This window comes from Triticum urartu, chromosome 7A (genome assembly GCF_056163025.1).
Source record: "Triticum urartu cultivar PI428250 chromosome 7A, HENAU_Tu73, whole genome shotgun sequence".
NCBI classification, from domain to species: Eukaryota; Viridiplantae; Streptophyta; class Magnoliopsida; order Poales; family Poaceae; genus Triticum; species Triticum urartu.
In genome coordinates, this window is record NC_141879.1 from 743,452,958 (window position 1) to 743,473,585 (window position 20,628).

General features: G+C 45.8%; 1 protein-coding gene and 1 pseudogene across 1 annotated transcript; both read left to right on the top strand.

Annotated features, from left to right (window-relative positions):
* The first annotated feature begins 2,094 nt into the window (after positions 1-2,094).
* Positions 2,095-6,616, top strand: LOC147962626 (uncharacterized; annotated as a pseudogene).
* Positions 6,617-9,360: 2,744 nt separating this feature from the next.
* On the top strand, positions 9,361-16,283 carry LOC125523455 (protein argonaute 1D). The gene is made up of 22 exons (XM_048688488.2): positions 9,361-9,518; positions 9,778-10,588; positions 10,720-10,869; positions 11,013-11,146; positions 11,863-11,972; positions 12,253-12,359; positions 12,492-12,630; positions 12,777-12,893; positions 13,002-13,109; positions 13,301-13,372; positions 13,486-13,608; positions 13,720-13,885; positions 13,969-14,090; positions 14,171-14,308; positions 14,438-14,580; positions 14,674-14,736; positions 14,885-14,948; positions 15,027-15,162; positions 15,258-15,331; positions 15,412-15,506; positions 15,608-15,639; positions 15,767-16,283. Exons 2-22 carry the CDS (start codon positions 9,792-9,794, stop codon positions 15,967-15,969), a joined length of 3,093 nt encoding a protein of 1,030 aa, XP_048544445.1. The 5' UTR covers positions 9,361-9,518; positions 9,778-9,791; the 3' UTR covers positions 15,970-16,283.
* Positions 16,284-20,628: the final 4,345 nt, after the last annotated feature.

The window sequence follows — 20,628 nt, forward strand, 5'->3', positions numbered from 1 at the left end:
TGCTGACTTCATGCATTAATTGTTTTGGTATGTACATATATTAACTCTTCTTTCTTCTTTTATAGCCCTCCGGATCGAGCCAAACTTCCGTAAAGAGACGAGGCCCGAAGAAAAGGTTGCGCCAGGATGAAAGGTTCACGATCACAGAAATTGCGGACGATGGCCAACCAATTGAACCCAAGTGGACCAATGATGCATTTGTTGGTCAGTGCAGAGCTATTATTAGGGACATCATCAGGACGACCCTGAAGTTTCTTGTGTCTAGGATAGACATAAAGTTGATCATTGGACCTCGCTGATGGCAAATTTCATCCTACCGCCAGAGGAGGATCCAAATAAGCCAGTTATAGAGCCAAATGTCAAGGTGTTTGCTCTTAAGAAGATGGTAGATCTATTCAGGAACTGGGTGAAAGAGTCGAACACAAAGTTTGTCGACAAAGGGAAGACTCCATAATTCACCGTCTGATTTGGGAAGATAAGAGATCACTGGCCCGCATTTGTGGCCTACAAGACATCAGAGAAGGGTAAGAAAAGGTCAGAGACAAACAAGGAAAATGCTGCAAAGAAAAAGTATCACCACCACACGGGGTCAGGTGGCTACTACAAAGCCTGGCCGTTGTGGGACAAAGCTGAGCAAGACCTGCTTGATAAAGGGGTCCAACCAGCGACATTGAATTGGCCAGACCGTTCAAGGACTTGGTTCTTCGGGGTTGGGGGAACTTTGGACCCAGAAACAGGGGAGTGTCGTTGGACGGACGAGCAACTTGCAATACCCATCAGCAAAGAGAAGGACAAGCAAAGGAATATATCACCGCAACACAGCGAAGGACGTTCGTTTCCGGCAGAGAGAAGGACAAGCTGACTGAGGCCCTCGGGAATCCCGAGCACCCTGGACGAACACGAGGCACACCTAGCTCCGTTTCATGGGTGGTTAGGTTTCCCAACAGTGGTGGTTACAGAAGCCGAGAGAGAAAGAGGAAAGTGGAGGTGAGCGAAATGCAAAAGCTCAATGCAAGAATAGCAAAGCTAGAGGAACTTGCAGCTACTAGCCAACCATCTCAGCGGCATGAAGCTACCCCACTATCTTAGCGGAGAAGCAGCATGGCTTCCACGGCGCTCGTTCAGCTTGATTTCGCGGCTCCTCGCTACCCCGTGGATACTATCACAGAGGCTCAACATTGCGAGCTAATGACGAAATGCCAGAACCTCACTTTGAAGGCGGATGTCTGCTCTGTTGCACCTCCCCAAGCTGATGGAACTTTTCACTGTCGTCCGATTCCACATGGCTATGCTGTTGTGACGGTGGATGAAATAATGGAGGGATTTAAGAAGCTGGAGCTTGACCACCCTACAAGTGAAGGGGAGAATCATCTGGTTTTGCTTTGAGGAGTACCTGTCTATGGAGGAAGGAGTACATCAAGCTTCCGAACTGGACGCATCCTCCTCCGGCGAGTCAGGGGACTCCGCCTCCTCCTCCTCCTCCTCCGGCGAGTGATCAGGGCACTCCATCTCCTTCTCTGCCTCCTCCGGCGCGTGAGGGCATTCCACCTCCTCCTCCGCCTCCTCCGCGTGTCAGAAGACTCCGCCGTGTCAGCAACGGCGGAAGAGAGACACCGCCGGTCCGGCGGCTAGCAGTACAAGCAGAGGCGGGAAGCAATTAAGATATGGTCCATCTCTCAAGCCTCTGGAAAAGTTACCATATGAGAGGGCCAACAAGGAAAACAAGGACATCTGTGCTGCCAAAGTGAGGGGCCATTTTGCAAAGAAACCTCCACCTCCGAAGGAGACTGTAGATCCGGTGAAAGTGAAGTGCACTATCGATGCCCTGAAGCAACCACCGCCGCCTCCGTTGGATTCCAACTATGTCCGCTATCTTGAAAAGACATATCAAGATGCGGGGCGGTCGGGAAGTACTTCCATGATGCAAGGTTAGCACAACGAAGAAGTGGGAAACAAATTCCCCAGCTCGGCCAATAGGTGAACCAATCATGCCCCCCGCTCAAGGTTTCTAGCCATACCGTCGCTAATCATCCGGGGATACTGCCCGGTACCAATCCTGCTGATTACCTGAGCAATGATGTAGAGTTTGAAATAATGGAGGTGGACATCTTCAGCTACCAGTACGTGAAGCCTCTCGTCAAACCTGATCATCGTCCTCTAACAATGATGATGCAAAGATTGCATGAATGGTACATGAAAACCTGCAACGAGTATGGGAAGGATAGTTTGATGCTGAGAATTAAAGAGGAGCACGACCTCGCTGGAACTGAGTTGTTGCCTATTGAATTTGTGGAGTTATTCCAGTTATACAATCAATTGGCCATCGACAAACAGCTCGTGACTTGCTACTCTCTGTAAGTATTACTTATGTAATTAAGTCTCTATATATAGCTCAACTCTTTCATTGCATGTATATATAATTATCCTCACTATATTATGCAGATTGAAGATCGTCGAATGCAGAAAAGCACAAATCTATGACACTGAGTTCATTAACCCAAATACCATAAATGAATGGTCGGTAACAAACAGAGTCAAATATACTGAGGAGAACTTGCTACAATCCTTACTTCGAAATCAAAACAAAGGGAAAATACTTTTTCCTTACAACTTCCAGTGAGTGTTACTGTCTTGTGCATATTTGGTTTCTCTTACTCGAGGTTATAGTAATGTAATTGATGAGTTATGCATGTGTGCGCAACTGCTAGAGATTAAGCTTGACTGGGAGTAGTAATTGTCTTATACTCAAGAAGAAAAGATCCCCAGAACTATGCGGACATGACTGCAATGCTCTAGAAGTAAGTTCAATCTATCATTATCGCACCATATCGGCAACTTTTTTCATTTCCTGATATCAACTAATTATTTTCTTTGTCTGGCGGGATTTGGAAAGAGTTCAGTGGAATTGTTCTGGGACTGCCGAGGGAGCTGCGATTTACACACCCGAAAGTAAGTAGTACTAACTAGTTCCGTGCATCTCCCACTGATTCTAATTTCATCAATACCATTTATCATGCTTGATTATCAGTTTGATTGAACTCTATTTCTCGTAAAGTGCTTGTGGCAGTAAGCCGAGAATGATTTTTGTGGGTACTATGTTTGCGAGTTCATCTACAACGCGACCGCTCAGTGGGGCTACTCTGAAAAACAATATGAAGTACGTAAACAATAATATTCACAATTTTATTTTATTACCATCATTTGTGTTGAGTTTCTTTCATATATATGTATTGAACCCCTTCTTTAAATTAGATATGGTAGATGCGGGATGAACTCCTACCACATGATCGCATACGAGCAATTCAAGAGGAATTGGTGGAATTCTTTCTTGACCACACGTCATCAATGAGAAGGGAGAATACCATGTGGAAATTGATATAGACTTTAGATGTTAGGGATTGTAAGAGATCTTATATTGTATAGATGTAGCTAGTAGTGTGAGATAGATATACGAAAACTTGTTGTTCGACCAATCTCTCGGAGAAAGAGAGGTCACTTCTATCTGTATATGTTCATGACGATCTTGTGTAATTAATGGTTCCTTCATTTGCTTACTAGCTAGCGTGTCGAGTTCTCGCTATATCACTAGTAGAAAAGGGGCCTTTAGTCCCGGTTCATAAGGGTCTTTAGTCCCGGTTCTGGAACCGGGACTAAAGGGTCGGTACTAAAGCCTCCCCCTTTAGTCCCAGTTCTTATACGAATCAGGACTAAAGGCCCTCCATGTGGCCGTTGCCTGGAGGTCCACCTTTAGTCCCGGTTGGTAACACCAACCGGTACTAAAGGAAATTTTATGATTTTTTTGAATTTTTTTTTCAAATTTCTGAATTATTTTAACCTCTAATCTCTAATCACCCCTCATCACTACTCAATTTAACCTCTAATCTCTAATCACCCCTCATCACAACTCAATTTAACCTCTAATCTCTAATCACCCCTCATCATTCCAAATCATCTAACTTCCCAGACGGTCACCCATCCTCTCACTACTCCAGCCTGAGCACGCTTAACTTCCGGGTTCTATTCTCCCTCGTTTCCAAGTCTGCACTTGTTGTTTTCCTGACAATAGTAAGATGTCAATCCTATTAACCCTCAGGAATTATTTAGTAACATGAAGTCACACATTTCACTGTTTGAGTTTGAAACTATTGTTCTAAAAACAATAATTATTTAGTAACACTAATATTTCTTTAATAAGTAGTTTGACGATAGTTTGACCATAGTTTGACCACAATTTGACCATAGTTTGACCAATGTTTGACCAGATTTGACCAAAATACAAAAAAACTGAAATAATTATTTAGTAACACTAATATTTCTTGAGTAAGTAGTTTGACCATTGTTTGACCACAGTTTGACCACAGTTTGACTACAGTTTTACCAGATTTGACCAAAATTCAAAAAAACTGAAATAATTATTTAGTAACACTAATATTCTTGAATAATTATTTAGTAACACTAATACTTCTTGAATAAGTAGTTTGACCAGATTTAACAAAAAAAACTGAAATTTGAGCATAACTTTTTTCCTTTTAGAATTTGAGGATTCTAAAAAATTGCAAACAGGCCGTAGGCGGTCTCCATCGGATGCGGATTTTTGTGCTGAACATTTTGATATATTATACGTTTTTTTCTGACATCATATGCAAAAGTTATAGTCGTTTTACATTTTCCCTACATTTTTTGTAAAACATGTCCAAATTTAAGTTTTTAAATTTTCCTAACTAGTAGATATAGTAATATAACTACCTCTCGAAGGATTTTATTTTTTGAAGTTTTTATCATTTTCTTTTGATTTTTTCAAAACAAAAAGGTGATCCACGGAGAGGGGGGGGGGGGTAGAATTTGAAAATGGGACCTTTAGTCCCGGTTTGTTCTCAAACCAGGACTAAAGGGCATCGCACCCTTTAGTCCCGGTTCGTGTCTCAAACCGGGACTAAAGGTCTAATCTTTAGTCCCGGTTTGAGACACAAACTGGAACTAAAGGGCATCGCACCCTTTAGTCTCGGTTCGTGTCTCAAACCGGGACTAAAGGGCTCAGGTGAACCGGGACTAATGCCTTAGCCGCACGAACCAGAAACAATGCTCACATTAGTCCCGGTTCGTGACTGAACGGGGACTAATGTGAATATTGCCCCGTGACCAAAGCCCAGTTTTCTACTAGTGTATGTATAGTAGATAGCGTCGGCCAAGCATGGAGAAAGAGAGGTCACTTCTCTCTATTAGCTAGCTAACAAAATATGAAACCCTAAATTAACCCTCCAAAGCCCCCTAAACTTCCCCCCCTTCAAAAAAATTAATAACCCCAGCTCCTGCCAGCTGCTGACGCGTGGATGCCTTTTGGTTCCGGTTGGTACCTTCTGCCTGGACGCCCTGCAGCGACCACGTGGAGCCCCTTCTGTCCCGGTTCATAAGCGAACCGGGACTAAAGGTTTTGTGCTTTAGTCTTGACCTTTTTGTCCCGGTTCCAGAACCGGGACTACAGGCCCCCTGGAACCGGGAATAGTTCCCTGTTTCCCTCTAGTGTACCTTGTCCCTGAAGAAGTCCTGGTTGACGGCGTCGTGGAGGGACCAAGAGAAGATGAGGCCGGCGAGGTTCTCGTCGTGCTGCCCGTTCATCTTCCCCTGCCCGCCTTCCTTCTCCACCTTCGCTCGCGACCCAGATCTGCACAGTGTGAACCCTTTACGTGTAGTCACTGCTATGCTCCCCGTGGTATATGTAGTGATACATACTACTACATAATCATCTTATTTAGTCTGAATGAATATGAACTAGTTCTTGGCACCATTAACCTAGTAGCATTGATTGATCATGCATGCAGCCGCTAATCGAATGGCCCTCCCAAGATACCGCAAGCCGCATGCAACACGCGTGTGATCTCCTCTCGTCTCCTGCGCTTTCGAGGTCTAGAGCATGAAATTTTAAACCAATGTATTTCAAACTTTTAGAAAGGGGAGACTCGGCCCCTCGCGTCGCCCAAGCCGGGCCACTCGAGGGGAACCCCAGTCGCCGCCGGCCGCCGCCCCTCCTCCCGGCCACCCCGCGTCGCCGTCGCCGGAGGGCCGGCCGGCGAAGCCGCGCCGGACCCAGGGATGGCGGCGGCGAGGCCGTTCTCCCCCTCCCGCTTCGCCCCACGCCTTTTTCCTCCACCGCTCCTCCAGATCCGTACCTGTCAGCTCCGTCGGCTTCCTCCGGCGGCGGGAGCGCCCTCCCCCGGCGGTGTTTTCCTCGCCAGCTGCCGGTGTGATGGGTCTCCCTCCGGATGCGGCTCCCCCTTGCTGCGTTGGTCTGGTCTGCCCCATTTGGATCTGGGCCACGACCGGTGGTGCTGCTCTCCGGCCAACTTGCCGTGGCGGCCGGGCGTGCCCTCCTTGCTGCGTCCACCCTCTACCCCGACCCCCACCACTCGTCCCTCTGCCGTTGCCAGTCTTTGGTGGTCGTTCTTCAGCACCAGATCTGGCGTGTTCGGATGGCCTCGCCAACCGGCTCCCCGTGCTCTCTCGTTGCGGCCTCACGCTGGCCGCGGTGCACCTCGGCCTCGGCTCTGCGTGCTGCTGCCCGGTGTGTTGCTGCTTCTTTGGCCCTCCGTTGCTTGCTTCACAGCTCATGGCTGCCTAGCGCTACGGTGGTGGTTGGCCGACTTGCTCCGATTGCGAGGTGGAGGACGCGCTGCCGGGTGAAAACTTCATCGACGATGACGACTACAGCCGCCATTTTCCCTTCTTGAAGGCGTCGAGTTTGGCATTGTTTCCCTCCCCCCCCCAAGCTTCTCAGATCCCGGGAGAAATCTCGGACCCGGGGTTCTCTGTGTCAGATGGTGTCGACGTCTCTACGTCGTTTCCTCCTTGGGGGCATCTTCTTGGATTTCTTCTGCTTCGGGTGGACTCGCCTCTTGTTGCTTCATCTCCACCTCGGCTCTGATCATGGCTGGCCATTGTTCTTGGCAACTCGAGTGGAGCTTGCTTGGACATCCTGGGGGGCCTCGACGACACGCTGCCCTTCAACCTCGGCGGCAGTACACCGGTGTTGCGCCCTTCGGTCTCGGTGGCGCGTTGCCTTCTTGGCTTCGCCGGAGGCACACCGGTGCCGCCGCTCGAACTCGGCTATCCGACGCTCTTCGTTTGCGCCAGTGATGCTTCTCGGTATGCTTCTACTTTGGTGTCTCCTTTCCGTTAGGGCTGTGCTTCATGGTGGCCCGGACGACGTTCGCGGGGACATCCTGGGGTGGCCTTGGCAGCACGCTGCCCTTCGACCTCGGCGGCCGTACACCGGTGCCGCGCCCTTCGGTCTCAGTGGTGCATTGTCTTTCGGCTTCGCCGGCGCACACCAGTGTCGCCGCATGAACTCGGCTATCCGACGCCCTTCGTTCATGCCAGTGATGTTCCATTGTGAGTTGTTGGTTTGGTGCCCGTATGTTTCTCCCTAGGCCTTGTTGTGGTTCATTGTCAGAGGTGGAACAAGCTGCTCAGCGGAGCTCGCTACCCGAGATGTCGGTCTCCAGGGGTTTCGGTTTGGTACTGGTGCCAGCCTTCCCCTCCATTTTGTTTCTTTCTTCTAGTTTTGGGCTTTCTCTTGCCCTTCCCTGTAATTTTGTTTTGCGCCTTTGGGCGCTTACTTGTATCTGTACTGACTGCCAAGTCACCTTCGAGTTGGAATATAACAAGCGGTGGGGGTTTTGCCCCCCCCCCCCCCCCCCCGTCAATCTCGAAAAAAAAAACTTTTAGAAATCATTTGAAAACGATTCCACTTCGGTTACCTAGAGTTTCAAATATTCAAAACAAAAATATCTGAGTTTTAGAAATCCTTTGAAATCAAATTTGCTTCAGGTTTCCTACAACTTGCAATTTTAGAAAAGTATTTCTGTTTTTTAGAAATCAATTGTGCTCGAGGTTGCCTAGATCTTGCAATTTTGAAAACAAAAAAATGTTTCCCGAGTTTTGAAATCATCTGTGTTTTTGGTTTCCTAGAGATTGCAATTTTTTTATATGTATTTCAAAGTTATAGAATCTTCTGAAAATAATTCCACTCCCTGTTGCCTAGAGAATCAATTTTAAAAACCAAAAGCAAATATGCAAGTTTTGCAATTCCTTGAAAATATTTCCACACTAAGTTACCTAGAGCTTCAACTTCTCAAAAAACCAAATCAGTGATATATTTTGTTTTCTTTCAAGATAAATGTACTTTGAAGTTATGAAAAGTGTTCCACTCTAGGCTACCTAGAGCTTCAATTTTTTAAATGTATTTTAAATATTAGCAATCCTTTGAAAAAAGTTCCTCGCTAAGTTGCCTAGACCTTGCAGTTTTAAAAACCAAAACACAATTCAAACTTTTAGAAATTAGTGAAAACAATTCCACCCTAGGTTACCAATAAATTTATTGAAAGGTTTTAGAAATAGTTTGAAAATAGTTGAAACTCTAAGTTTTCTAGAGCTTGAAATTTTTTGAACAAAATTTTAGGATCCTTTGTAAATATTTCCACTCAAGGTTGCCTAGAGCATGCAATTTTCAAAATAAAAAAAACGTTTCAAAATTTTAGAAATACTTTGAAAACAGCTCCACTCTAGGCTGCCTAGAGCTTGAGTTTTCTTCAAAAGTATTTCAAAGTTTAATAAATCCCTTTAGAACAGTTCCATTCTAGGTTGCCCAAAGCTTGCAATTATAAATTCATCAATAAAGTTTGTCAGTGCTAGATGTAGACATTTGGCTTTTATCATCTGTCACTTGAATAAAAACATTTCTCATTTTTCGGCACCCATTTAAAAGAGATTATTTTTCTGAAATCAAATATATTTTCTGTACTTTGTAAATCAGCCTCCATCGTTCTTAGTTCAATTTGTATTTTCCAATTGGCCCCTCTTGTCATTTCTTTTTCGAGAAACACGGTCCATCTTGTTATCGGTTGTTTAAAATCTTTTGACCAAAAATAAAGCACAATGCCGATCTAGCACTTGATCCACGACGAATTGTTTTTGAACGAGACTGAAGCAGCTCAACAAATACTTCGTCAATTCGTAAATAATGTCGTGGTTTAAGTTCAATAAAAAGAAAAGATGCAATACAATACATCACAAGCTAGAGGAGGAACTCTACACGAAGCCGTCCGCTCCGTCGCCATGCGTACCGCCACGGCGGGAAGTACTTATAAGTTTGCACAATATTTGTTTTTGACAAGATAATGAACATAGTAGAATGTCTTTACAAGAACCAGCAACCAGCAAATGAACAACTTAAATAAACAAAATAAATGCGCTGTGAAAACATAACCTAGCAGGAATTACAAACAGCAGAGAAATCAAGGGAGGAAATAGGAGGAGGAGGAGGGTGTGTGTGGAGTGGGGTGCACTGCAAGACACTAGCTAGAGCATATAAAGTCATCTCCTTGGCGTTTTCTCCCCCCATCCACCTCCACTCCACACTCACAGCCCCAACCCCTCCTCCTCTCTCTGAAGGAACAGAGCAGCGAGAGAGGGACTCCTGTAGCCCAGGAGTTCGGATCGACCCCCTTCTCCGGCCGGCCAAGGTGACGATAGGGCCATCGCATTTCCTCTCCGATCTCTGCCATTCGCGTCTCTTCTCTTGCGGCCGGTGGATTTGGGTTCCCCTGCTTTTTTGGCCCGAGTTTGATGAAAAGAAAGAACGAGCCGAAAGATGCATCTTTTCTTGCTTGGTTTGATGAAATCCCGAGAGAAATATCTTGTTTGCTTCGAGATGGTATATAGTTGAGTACGCTCACGCCATTGTTCTGACTGAGATCTTGGTCTCTCTCTCGTTGGCTGCAGCTGATCGAGCGAGCATGGGGTCGTGGAGGCCGAGGATGCCGGGGTTCGGCGATGAAGGTGGCGGCGGGAGAGGGGGCGGCCAGGGCAGGGTCGGCGGCCGTGGCCGCGGCGGCTTCGGCTTCTACCCGCAGCAAGGCGGCCGCGGAGGAGGAGGGGGAGGCTCCTACCAGCCTCGCGGGGCCGCGCAGCAGTGGCGTCCGGCCGCCCCTGCTCCGGCGCATCCACCGCAGACGCACGCCAATGGCAACGGCGGCGCGGCCGCCACGATAGCTCCCGAGCTGCGCCAAGCAAAGAAGGACGACGCCGCTCCGGCTCCGCCCGCCCCGGCCCCGCCGCCACCGGATGCCCTCGAGGCCGTCGCCGAGCACCTCGAGCTCGAGGACGTCACCGACCAGTTCGACGCCCTGTCCATGGACGGCGACTCGGTCTCGGTCACCACCGGCACCGGCAGGGAGCTCGTCGTGACCCGCGCGCCGATCCCGCGGGCGGACAGCTCGTGCAAGTTCCCGCACCGCCCCGGGAGCGGGCGGGCCGGCACGCGGTGCCTGGTGAAGGCGAACCACTTCCTGGCCGAGCTGCCGGACAAGGACCTGCACCAGTACGACGTGGCCATCACGCCGGAGACGTCGCGGGTGTCCGGCCGCGCCGTCATGGGCGAGCTGGTGCGCCTGCACCGGGCGTCCTACCTCGGCGGCCGCCTCCCGGCCTACGACGGCCGCAAGAGCATGTACACCGCCGGCCCGCTGCCCTTCACCTCCAAGGAGTTCCACATCACCGTGCTCGAGGAGGACGACGGCTCCGGCCAGGAGAGGTGATCCGCCCTGCTTCCCCTTCTCAGTTCTCACCACCACCATGTACTTTTCCAATGTGAACATGAAAATCCTCCTGTTTTTCTTATGATGGCATTCCATTTCTGACTGTGTTCTTGCTGTGATAATGTAGGCGTGAGAGAACCTTCAAGGTGGTGATCAGGTACGCGGCGAGGGCCGATCTGCGCCGCCTCGAGCAGTACATCGCCGGGAGGCAGGCTGAGGCTCCCCAGGAGGCCCTGCAGGTCCTTGACATTGTCCTGCGTGAGCTGCCAACAGCTAGGTACAGTACATTGCTAGATCACTTACTACGCATTATGTAATACTACTAGGAGATATCGGTGAGGGACTGAAAGGATGATATGCTAGTAGGAAGTATGTGTGAGGAGCTGAAAGGATGACATGCTTCCATGAACTGTCCTGTAGATATGCGCCATATGGTCGATCGTTCTTCTCGCCGGACTTCGGGAGGCGGCGGTCCCTCGGGGACGGAGTCGAGAGCTGGCGCGGGTTTTATCAGACCATTCGCCCTACCCAGATGGGATTGTCGCTCAACATCGGTAAAGCTCTCACTTTTTTCTCATGAATGCTTGTATGCTAATCATATGTACTCCCTACTAGTACCAGTACATTGTGAACCCACTGATTAGAAGTGGAAATTGCTGCATTTTCATGTTCACATCAGTGTTGTTCTGCTGAACAGAACATTCAGAACTAAAGCCTTCTGATAGATATGTGTAGTTTTCACTTTTCAGTGAGGGGGAAACTCCCTATCCATTTGTGTACTCAACACAAGTACTCTTCTGTTAGGTATCTAATTATTATGATGCTCATTACTAGGTCCATGCTTCATTTTGTGGCCCAATTTCCTGCTTATGGTTATGCCATTAAGGCCTCATGTACAGAAAGTTTACATGACTAACTCATACACATGATCTTTTTTGTTTGTTTGTTTGTTCAGAGACAACGCTTCTCTAATGAATTGAAGATAGGAAAAATGATATGTGAAATGCACTTAAAACCAGCTAGCTCACTAGCATAATCAGTGATAACTTAAGATAGCTTTAATACACATTCTTTGCATTCCAGGCTTACAGCTATCTTTGGATGTGATGTTACTGTTATTTATGGTAGGATGCATTCACAAAGTTCTGTTGCTCTGAACTTTTTTGATAGAGATGCCTCTTGATGTTGCTTAATTGTTTATTAAGATTTCACACTTCCTTCTATACTTCCCTCAATATACACTGACCTTCCTTTCTCTGCCTTTTTTTAGATATGTCAGCAACATCTTTCTTCGAGCCGCTGCCTGTCCTCGATTTTGTCGGGCAGCTTTTGAACGCTGACATTCACTCAAGGTCCCTCTCGGATGCCGAGCGAGTCAAGGTATACTTGGCTAACACTTTGTAGTTTGTACTCAACATTTTGTCCTACTTTGTTTAGGAAGATTAGCCTTTGTTGTAAGACGGTAGTGTTGGGTATGTTAAATGAATTTACAGTCCATTGTCGGCTTATTGATGAATACGTTTCCGATAACTCATCAAAGTTTGAATGGCTTTATTTTCGCAATAGATTAGTTGAGCTGTGATTTCTTGCATAAATATTTTTCGTAATTTTTATTAACTAAGTTAGCAAGCAAAGCTGATGTTATCGTTGAACACGCTAGATCAAGAAGGCCCTAAGAGGAGTCAAGGTGGAAGTTACTCACCGTGGCAACATACGGCGCAAGTACCGGATATCTGGTTTAACAGCTCAGACAACAAGGGAGCTAAGGTATGGAGCTTCCTCTTTTCATCATGCACCATTCTGATTTCCCTCTTATTTCGTCTGAAGCCATTCATGTACAATGGAAAACCTATGGAGCTATTTTTGTATTCCTAAAAAAATGGTGTTCTTTTACTGCAGTTTTCCTGTTGATCAAGGGGGCACGGTGAAGTCGGTTGTCCAGTATTTTCAGGAGACATATGGGTTTGCCATCCAGCACATCAACCTTCCCTGTCTGACAGTTGGCAACCAGCAGCGTCCAAATTACCTCCCCATGGAGGTATAATGCTAATACTGAAAATACACTCCCTTTTCTTTTTTACATAGTGAAGATCCTGCTCTATTTTCTTTTCAACCTTTCACAGCGAAACCTGTGAACCAATTGTTTATGATCTGTGCTTACAATCCTGGACTGAATTTATTCAGGTCTGCAAAATAGTGGAGGGGCAGAGGTACTCCAAGAGGCTGAACCAGGGTCAGATAAGAGCTCTTCTTGAGGAGACATGCCAGCGTCCACATGACCGGGAGCGTGACATAGTTCAGGTATAGCATTCTTAGCATTGTTGGGACTTCTACCATCCTACTATGTGCAAGTGAGCAATCTCACATGATTATGCAGAACATAACCTTTTTTTGTGTGTGTGTCCACAGATGGTGAATCACAACTCTTACCACGATGATCCGTATGCAAAAGAGTTTGGTATTAAGATCAGCGAGCGCCTGGCATCAGTCGAGGCACGGATTTTGCCTGCTCCTCGGGTAGGTGGAAGAAGTACCTCAATTGTGCTGAGACAATGTCTTTTGAAGTTCTAGTGCCCTTATTGTGCGAGTGATCTTTTTTTATGAATGGATGGTGCATGAGAGCTGGACATACTACACAAGTTTCTGTAACTTCCCCTGTTTTCTGAATGTCTGGTACAATGGCTTCCCCTGTTTTTCTATTCTTTCAGCTTAAGTACAGCGAGACTGGTAGAGAGAAGGATTGCTTGCCTAGAGTTGGCCAGTGGAATATGATGAACAAGGTAATAAAATAACAATCCATCAAACAGCCGTACTAATGCTACATGAATCATATCGCCTTTGTGTACTTTATCTCGACCCTTACTGTTCATTTTTCATTTTTTTCTTTATGCAGAAAATGGTCAATGGTGCTAGAGTCAGGAGCTGGCTGTGTGTCAACTTCGCTCGAAATGTGCAAGAGAGTATGGCTACTGGATTCTGCCGTGAACTCGCTCGCATGTGCCAAGCCTCAGGAATGGCAAGTACCCCTGAAATGCTTCAAGTTACACTTTTTGCACATTGTACATGCTATTTTTTCTCTGTACTTGTTGTTTACAACAGTAACAGTACTACTTACTGTCAATTATAGGACTTTGCTTTGGAGCCTGTTCTTCCGGTTATATACGTGCGCCCTGATCAAGTGGAGAGAGGTTTGAAAGCTAGGTTCCATGATGCCATGACCGCACTTGGACCGCAGCGCAAGGAGATCGAATTACTTATTGGGATACTCCCTGATAACAATGGCTCACTTTATGGTAACTTAAGTTTCGGCTATGTCTATTTCTGCAACTGTTAGGCCCTAGGTTTGGCCAAAATGCTCACACTGTGACGATATCAGGTGACCTGAAGCGTGTCTGCGAGATCGACCTTGGGCTAATTTCCCAGTGTTGTTTGACAAAGCAAGTGTTCAAGATGAACAAGCAAATCCTGGCAAACCTTTCTCTCAAGATAAATGTCAAGGTAGGTGTTCAACTTCTTGTTGCCTTTTTGTGCGTTTCTTCGGTTGTCGAGTCTAACGTGACCTTTTTTTCTTGATGAAGGTTGGGGGAAGGAACACTGTACTGGCTGATGCGTTGACAAGGCGCATTCCTTTGGTTACCGACAAGCCGACGATCATATTCGGCGCAGATGTCACCCATCCTCATCCTGGTGAAGACAGCAGCCCCTCCATTGCTGCAGTAAGTTGAACAATCTCATACTCTCCATGTTCAGTGACTGTTCTGTTCTTATCTACATCGATCGATCGGCATATTTGCTGAAAGAAAAACATTAACCTTATATTTCTGTCATGTTGCCTTGCCCTGCAGGTTGTGGCCACCCAGGATTGGCCTGAGGTGACCAAGTATGCTGGCCTAGTCTCTGCTCAGACTCACAGGCAGGAATTAATAGAGGATCTGTACAATGTGACTCATGATCCTCAGAGAGGAACCATCCATGGTGGCATGGTCAGGTATCCACCTCAGTCCCTCACCCTCCCCAGTCTCCTTTCCTTGTCTTTATACTTTTCGGCACAAGTCACACATTGTGCTGCACATGTTTCCAGGGAGCTTCTTATATCCTTTAAGCGAACAACCGGAGAAAAGCCTGAGCGTATTATTTTCTATAGGTATGCTGCCTTGCAGAAATTCTACACTAGTACTTTGAGACAATTTTTTTTAAAAAAAACCTGTGGTGTTAACACTGGAGTTTGTTTGGAAAAATAGCTTGTGATATATACTTGAGAGCTGGGACTAAAGGTGGTTGCCTTTACGCAGGGATGGCGTGAGTGAAGGCCAGTTCTACCAAGTTCTACTGCATGAGCTTGATGCCATCAGAAAGGTAACAAACAGTACAATTTCCCCTGTTTTTCAGGGTTTTTACCTTCTCCATTCTGATCTTCCTTGATATGTCTCTCAGGCATGCGCATCGCTAGAAGCAAACTACCAGCCGCTGGTTACATTCGTCGTGGTCCAGAAGCGCCACCACACCAGGCTGTTTGCGCACAACCACAATGACCAAAGCACCGTCGACAAGAGCGGCAACATCCTTCCTGGTGAGTTACTGTCATGCCAATATATCGTTCACTGTGTTCTGTCATGATCTGATCTTGTCTCCATGATTGATCTGCCTTGCTTCATTTGTTTGTAGGCACTGTCATTGACTCCAAGATCTGCCACCCTACAGAGTTTGATTTCTTCCTGTGCAGCCATGCCGGCATCAAGGTAAACTGAGACATACTTGCATATTGTTTTCATCATTTAGACTATGAGGTGATGGTTGAAATGATCTCCATTGTGGGTAGGGCACGAGCCGCCCCGCGCATTACCATGTCCTGTGGGATGAGAACAACTTCACTGCTGATGGACTGCAGACCCTCACCAACAACCTTTGCTACACGTAAGTTCTGCAATCCTTCGCCCGGTTCTCATCGTGTTCTTGATCAACGAACAATGAGCATTGTCTTCCTATCTTACAATCTCCTCTGACCTCTTGTGCAGTTACGCGAGGTGCACGCGCTCGGTGTCGATCGGTAAGTCCGCACCCTGAAATCTTTGCCATCCTAAATAACTTATGTTTGCCAACATGCTGAAAGTCTTGAACTGTGATAAACATTTCTGACTGACTGAAAACGTTTTCTGCTTCCCCTGCATTTGCAGTCCCTCCAGCATACTACGCTCACCTGGCCGCCTTCCGCGCCCGCTTCTACATGGAGCCGGACAGCTCCGACAGCGGCTCCATCTCGAGCGCGCGCAAGTCCGGCTCGTCAACGTCCCGCAGCACCCGCGCCGCCGGCGCCGGGGTCGTCAGGCCCCTCCCTGCGCTCAAGGACAGCGTGAAGAAGGTCATGTTCTACTGCTGATGATGCTCTACAATCTACTGCTGCTCTAATAAAAAGGCTCCATGCCTGCTCACCTGCACGTTAGGTGATCAGTTCACTGAAGGTGTGGCTGTACTGATAATTAAGTAGAACTATGTGCCCTGTTGTGGCTCTTGGGCTGTGAGGATTCCATTACTCTATGCTGAACCAGGTCTCATTAGAGAACTCTATTCTAGTATTTTCTAGTGTGTTTAGGACTAGGAGGCTGTGCCATGGAAGCTGCACTGAACTTGCCTCTGTTAATTTGCCTTCTATTCATGTGGATCTATCTATTCCAGAATTAGTACTATTATTAATTGATCTGGGTATTCAGAATGTGCTTGCTTGGTAAACATTTGCGCAAATTAATCATGGTCATTACCAAAATGCAATTAGATTTGGTTTTACTTGCAACTACCACCATTTAGGATATTAATATTTTTCTTCAGCAATACCAAGAGTGTATGAAGAGTTTTAGAAACTACCCTTGTGGCAAAACAACACAAAGAAGCAGAAACTCCAAAACAATCTTCAGTGCCAGTCACTTCTTAGATGCATCTCAGTTAAGTAAGTTACAAAATTTTCTTCACAAGTGTGTGCATAACTATGACCCAAATCAACATAACCAGTCAAACAATCATTCTACTTCGCTGCTGAGAATTACTCCTGCGGACGATCCTGTGGCAGACGCTTGATACAAAAGGCTGAAACTCTCGGGTAGTTCGAACAGGGGCCGGTCTCCGTTGATTTCACCCTTGTAAGCACGCCCAAGGGAGCATCCGAAGGCTCGAGCGACCGGGACGGCAACCGCATTGCCAACCTGGGTATATCCAGGTGATACAAAACAAGCACAACGCAGCCGAATCAGCTACATGGAAAGAAAATGCGTTACATGTTCAGAGATAGATGGTCTCTGTGTTAGCAAACACATAGCAGCTACCTAACTTACTTCTGCTTTATAGTGCCAAAGAGCCTGTAGTAGTCCGGGAAGCCTTGCAGCCTCGCATTCTCGCGGACGGTCAGGACCCGGTCCTGCGTCAGATGCAAGATGACCAGCAAAGAATGTCCGTCAACGCATGCTCAGTCATTGATCAGCAACAACCAGCAGTCAGGAATCAAGAAACATGAGCAGTTTCTTTAAAGTTTGCATTATGTACGTGGTTGTGAGGCTCAGCTCTGGTGAACACAGTCGGAGAAATCTCGTCCCTCCATATGCGCCTGAATGGTCCGCAACTCAACAAACAAAATAAGGATCAGATCGTCGATGAATGGTCGATGTTGTACAAATCATACAAAAAGGAGCCTTGGCGTACTTACTTTGATGATTTTCCTTCATATCACTCTGTACGTTCGGTTTATTCGGTTTATACGGTTTTTTGGTTTGTATGGTATTAATACTTCAGTAAATACGGTATGAAATTAAAATATGGTTCGGTTACAGTATATACCAAATTATTTCAGTATGGTTTTGGTATATACCATAAAAACCAAAGTTGACGCGAATTTGAAAATGACGTAATAATAGTTTACAAATTTTTGACTGAAAACACATACTATTTTACACAAACAGTATATAACTATATATGCATGCATTGATTCATCTGTTGATGGTTATGGACGTGTTTAGCATTTTAAAAAGAGAAAAATAACTAAGTTACAAGAAAAATTTACGTGCTTAGTAGTGAATTTGACTCATGTGCAAAAAAATGACAACTTGTGTGGTTGTTCATCTCAAGAAATATAAATTTATTTTTTACTTCGGTTTATTTGGTTAACCTACTTATATATTGATAAAATTTGCACACTCAACCGGCGCACTTGGGTGGATTACCTTTACGATTAAGCTGAATATAGCGTTGGATTTCGGTTTTGGGGTTATTGCGATGCTCCAGTACATCATTAGGTTGATTGTTTTTTACCTGTGTAAAAATGATATATAACACATAAAAATAAAATCCACATGGGCTCAAGCAACATTGGAGGAACAATGAGCATAGGAGGAAATGTTATGATGTGAACCTTCGGTAAATCAGAAATTGCATCTCGAAGGATAACAACTTTCTTCAAGTACTTATCTTTTGTTTTGTCATATGCAACGACACATTGCTGAAAAGAACAACATTATAGTAAGACAAAACAATAGTAAACAAATTACAAAAATGTGGTGGTTATTCATGTATTATCTTACCGAAAATGCTTTTGGCACTACTATTCCTCTATCTCCTTATTTATTCTTGTTCGTGGCCGAGGCCCTCTCTGTGTTGTTACAGGATGCGTGTAATAGAGGAGCGCTGCTAGAATTCAAGGTGAACAGGCAAGCGCCGGGTATTTCACATCTATTATTTGCAGATGACTGTCTTTTATTTTTCAAGGGAGCCATTGATCAAGCGTTGACAATTAAAAATATTATTTCAACATATGAGAAAGGGACTGGCCAATTGTTGAGCCCAGATAAATGCTCTATCATGTTTGGTAAAAAATGTAGTTTGTAAGTTCAAGTGGCTGTTATGGTAATTTTGTGCATTACCGCCGAAGGATTTGAGGACAAATATCTTGGTTTACTGGTGCCTCAAGGTCGAATGAAGGCGGGCAAATTTCAATCCACTAAGGACAAAGCTCTCGAAATACTATCGGACTGGATAGAGAAATATGCTTCTTGTGGGGCAAAAGAAACGTTGATTAAATCTGTTCTGCAAGCTCTTCCGGTGTATGCTATGGGTATTTTTAAATTCCCGGCATCTCTGTGCGAGGAATTAGCTCAGATTATAAGGAATTTCTGGTGGGGGGATGAGGAAAACAGAAGGAAGACTCATTGGTTGGCTTGGGATAAGATGACAAAGCCTAAAGCGGAGGATGGGATGGGTTTTCGGGATCTCAGATTATTTAACCAGGCTCTTTTAGCGAAGCAGGCATGGAGGCTGGTGGTAAATCCGGAATCTCTGTGTGCCAGAGTGATCAAGGCAAAATATTATCCACAGGGGCATATTTTAGACACAGCTTTCCCGCAGTCGGCTTCTCTCACATGGCAAGGTATTCTGCATGGGTTGGAGCTGCTTAAATCCGGAGTTATTTGGAGAGTGTGTGATGGGGCTAATATACATATTTGGAGAGATAATTGGCTTCCTAGAGCTTCTGGACTTAAAATCTCTGCAAAGAAGAATAGAACTAGAGTTAAATGGGTTGAGGATTTGTTCACGAGTGGTGAAAGGAGATGGGATGAGGAGCTGGTTAGGCATTTATTTTACCCTTATGATGCGGATGAGATTTTGAGGATGCGGATCCAATCAAATGGGGAGGCAGATTTTGTTGCTTGGCATTATGAAAAGTCAGGGTTGTTCTCAGTTAGGAGTGCGTACAAATTAGCGCTCACCCTTAAGGATAACAAAGAGGATGAGGGACAATCCAATGAGGCGGTAGGGACGGAGAGGAAAATTTGGAATATTATTTGGAAGGCAAACATTCCTCAGAAGATTCGTATTTTTGCATGGAGGGTTGCTTCCAATAGCTTGGCCGTACAGGTTAATAGAGTGGCGCATCATCAAGCCTCTGTTAGTACGTGTTCTATTTGTGGCATGGAGGATGAAAATACCTTCCATGCGCTTGTCTTGTGCCCGAAGGCGCGTGCGCTTCGCATGGCCATGAGGAACATTTGGGCTCTACCTGATGAGGAGGTTTTCAGATATACGGGGTATGATTGGTTTATTGTTCTCCTGAGTCAATTAAACCCCGTAATGCGAGACCAAATTATATTCTTATTCTGGAGGACCTGTCATTTGAGAAATGATTTGATCTTTGGTAAAGGAAAGGAATCAGTTTCAGCTTCTGCTTGCTTTGTGGACAGTTATTGGGCGTACTTTGGTGCATATCATTCTCCGACGCCGGTGAATTTTCAAAATAAAGGAAAAGGGCCGTTGATCCGGATTAGCGGAGTTCCTAATTCTCTGGATGCGAGTAGTGGCTGGTCCCCGCCTCCTGCAGGTTGGTTCAAGATTAATGTCGATGCTAGCTTCATGGAGTCCATTAGAGAAGCCAGTGTGGGGGTAGTGGTCAGGGACGAGGAAGGGGAAGGTATTGTTTTGTCGTGGGATTTCATTGGTGCCTGTCAAAGCATGGAGGAAGCAGAGCTTAGAGCTTGCATTGCCGGTCTCTACATAGGTATTTCTCTTCATAATCCTATAATTTTAGAGACTGACTGCGCTTTTGTGGTAGCGTCTCTTGCATCGGGGGACTATGACAGGTTTGCTATGCGTGACCTGAAGATGGAAGCGTTGAGTATCTCGAAGTTGATCAACAATCTTCAATTGTCAAAGATTAGCCGTACGGCCAATATGGTGGCTCATTTAATCGCTAAGTATAGCTTTGACAATAGATTAGATGGTATTCTTGTAAATGATGTACCGCCCTGTGTGGTGAATATTGTATCGAATGAGTGTACTGGTATGGTTGGTTAATTAATTAAAGTTGGTGTTAAAAAAAACAACGTCATGGGTGGGACGCTCGGTTGGAAAAAGGCAGTGCCTAGGAGACACTTAGGCATGCCTAGGCGCTAGGCAATGGCCAAACACCTCGCCTAGGGCATAAATGGAGGTCTAGGCATGGCAAGTAAGGAATTGCCTACGCAAGAAAGAAATCATGCCACATACTGCACTGATATGTCAAACG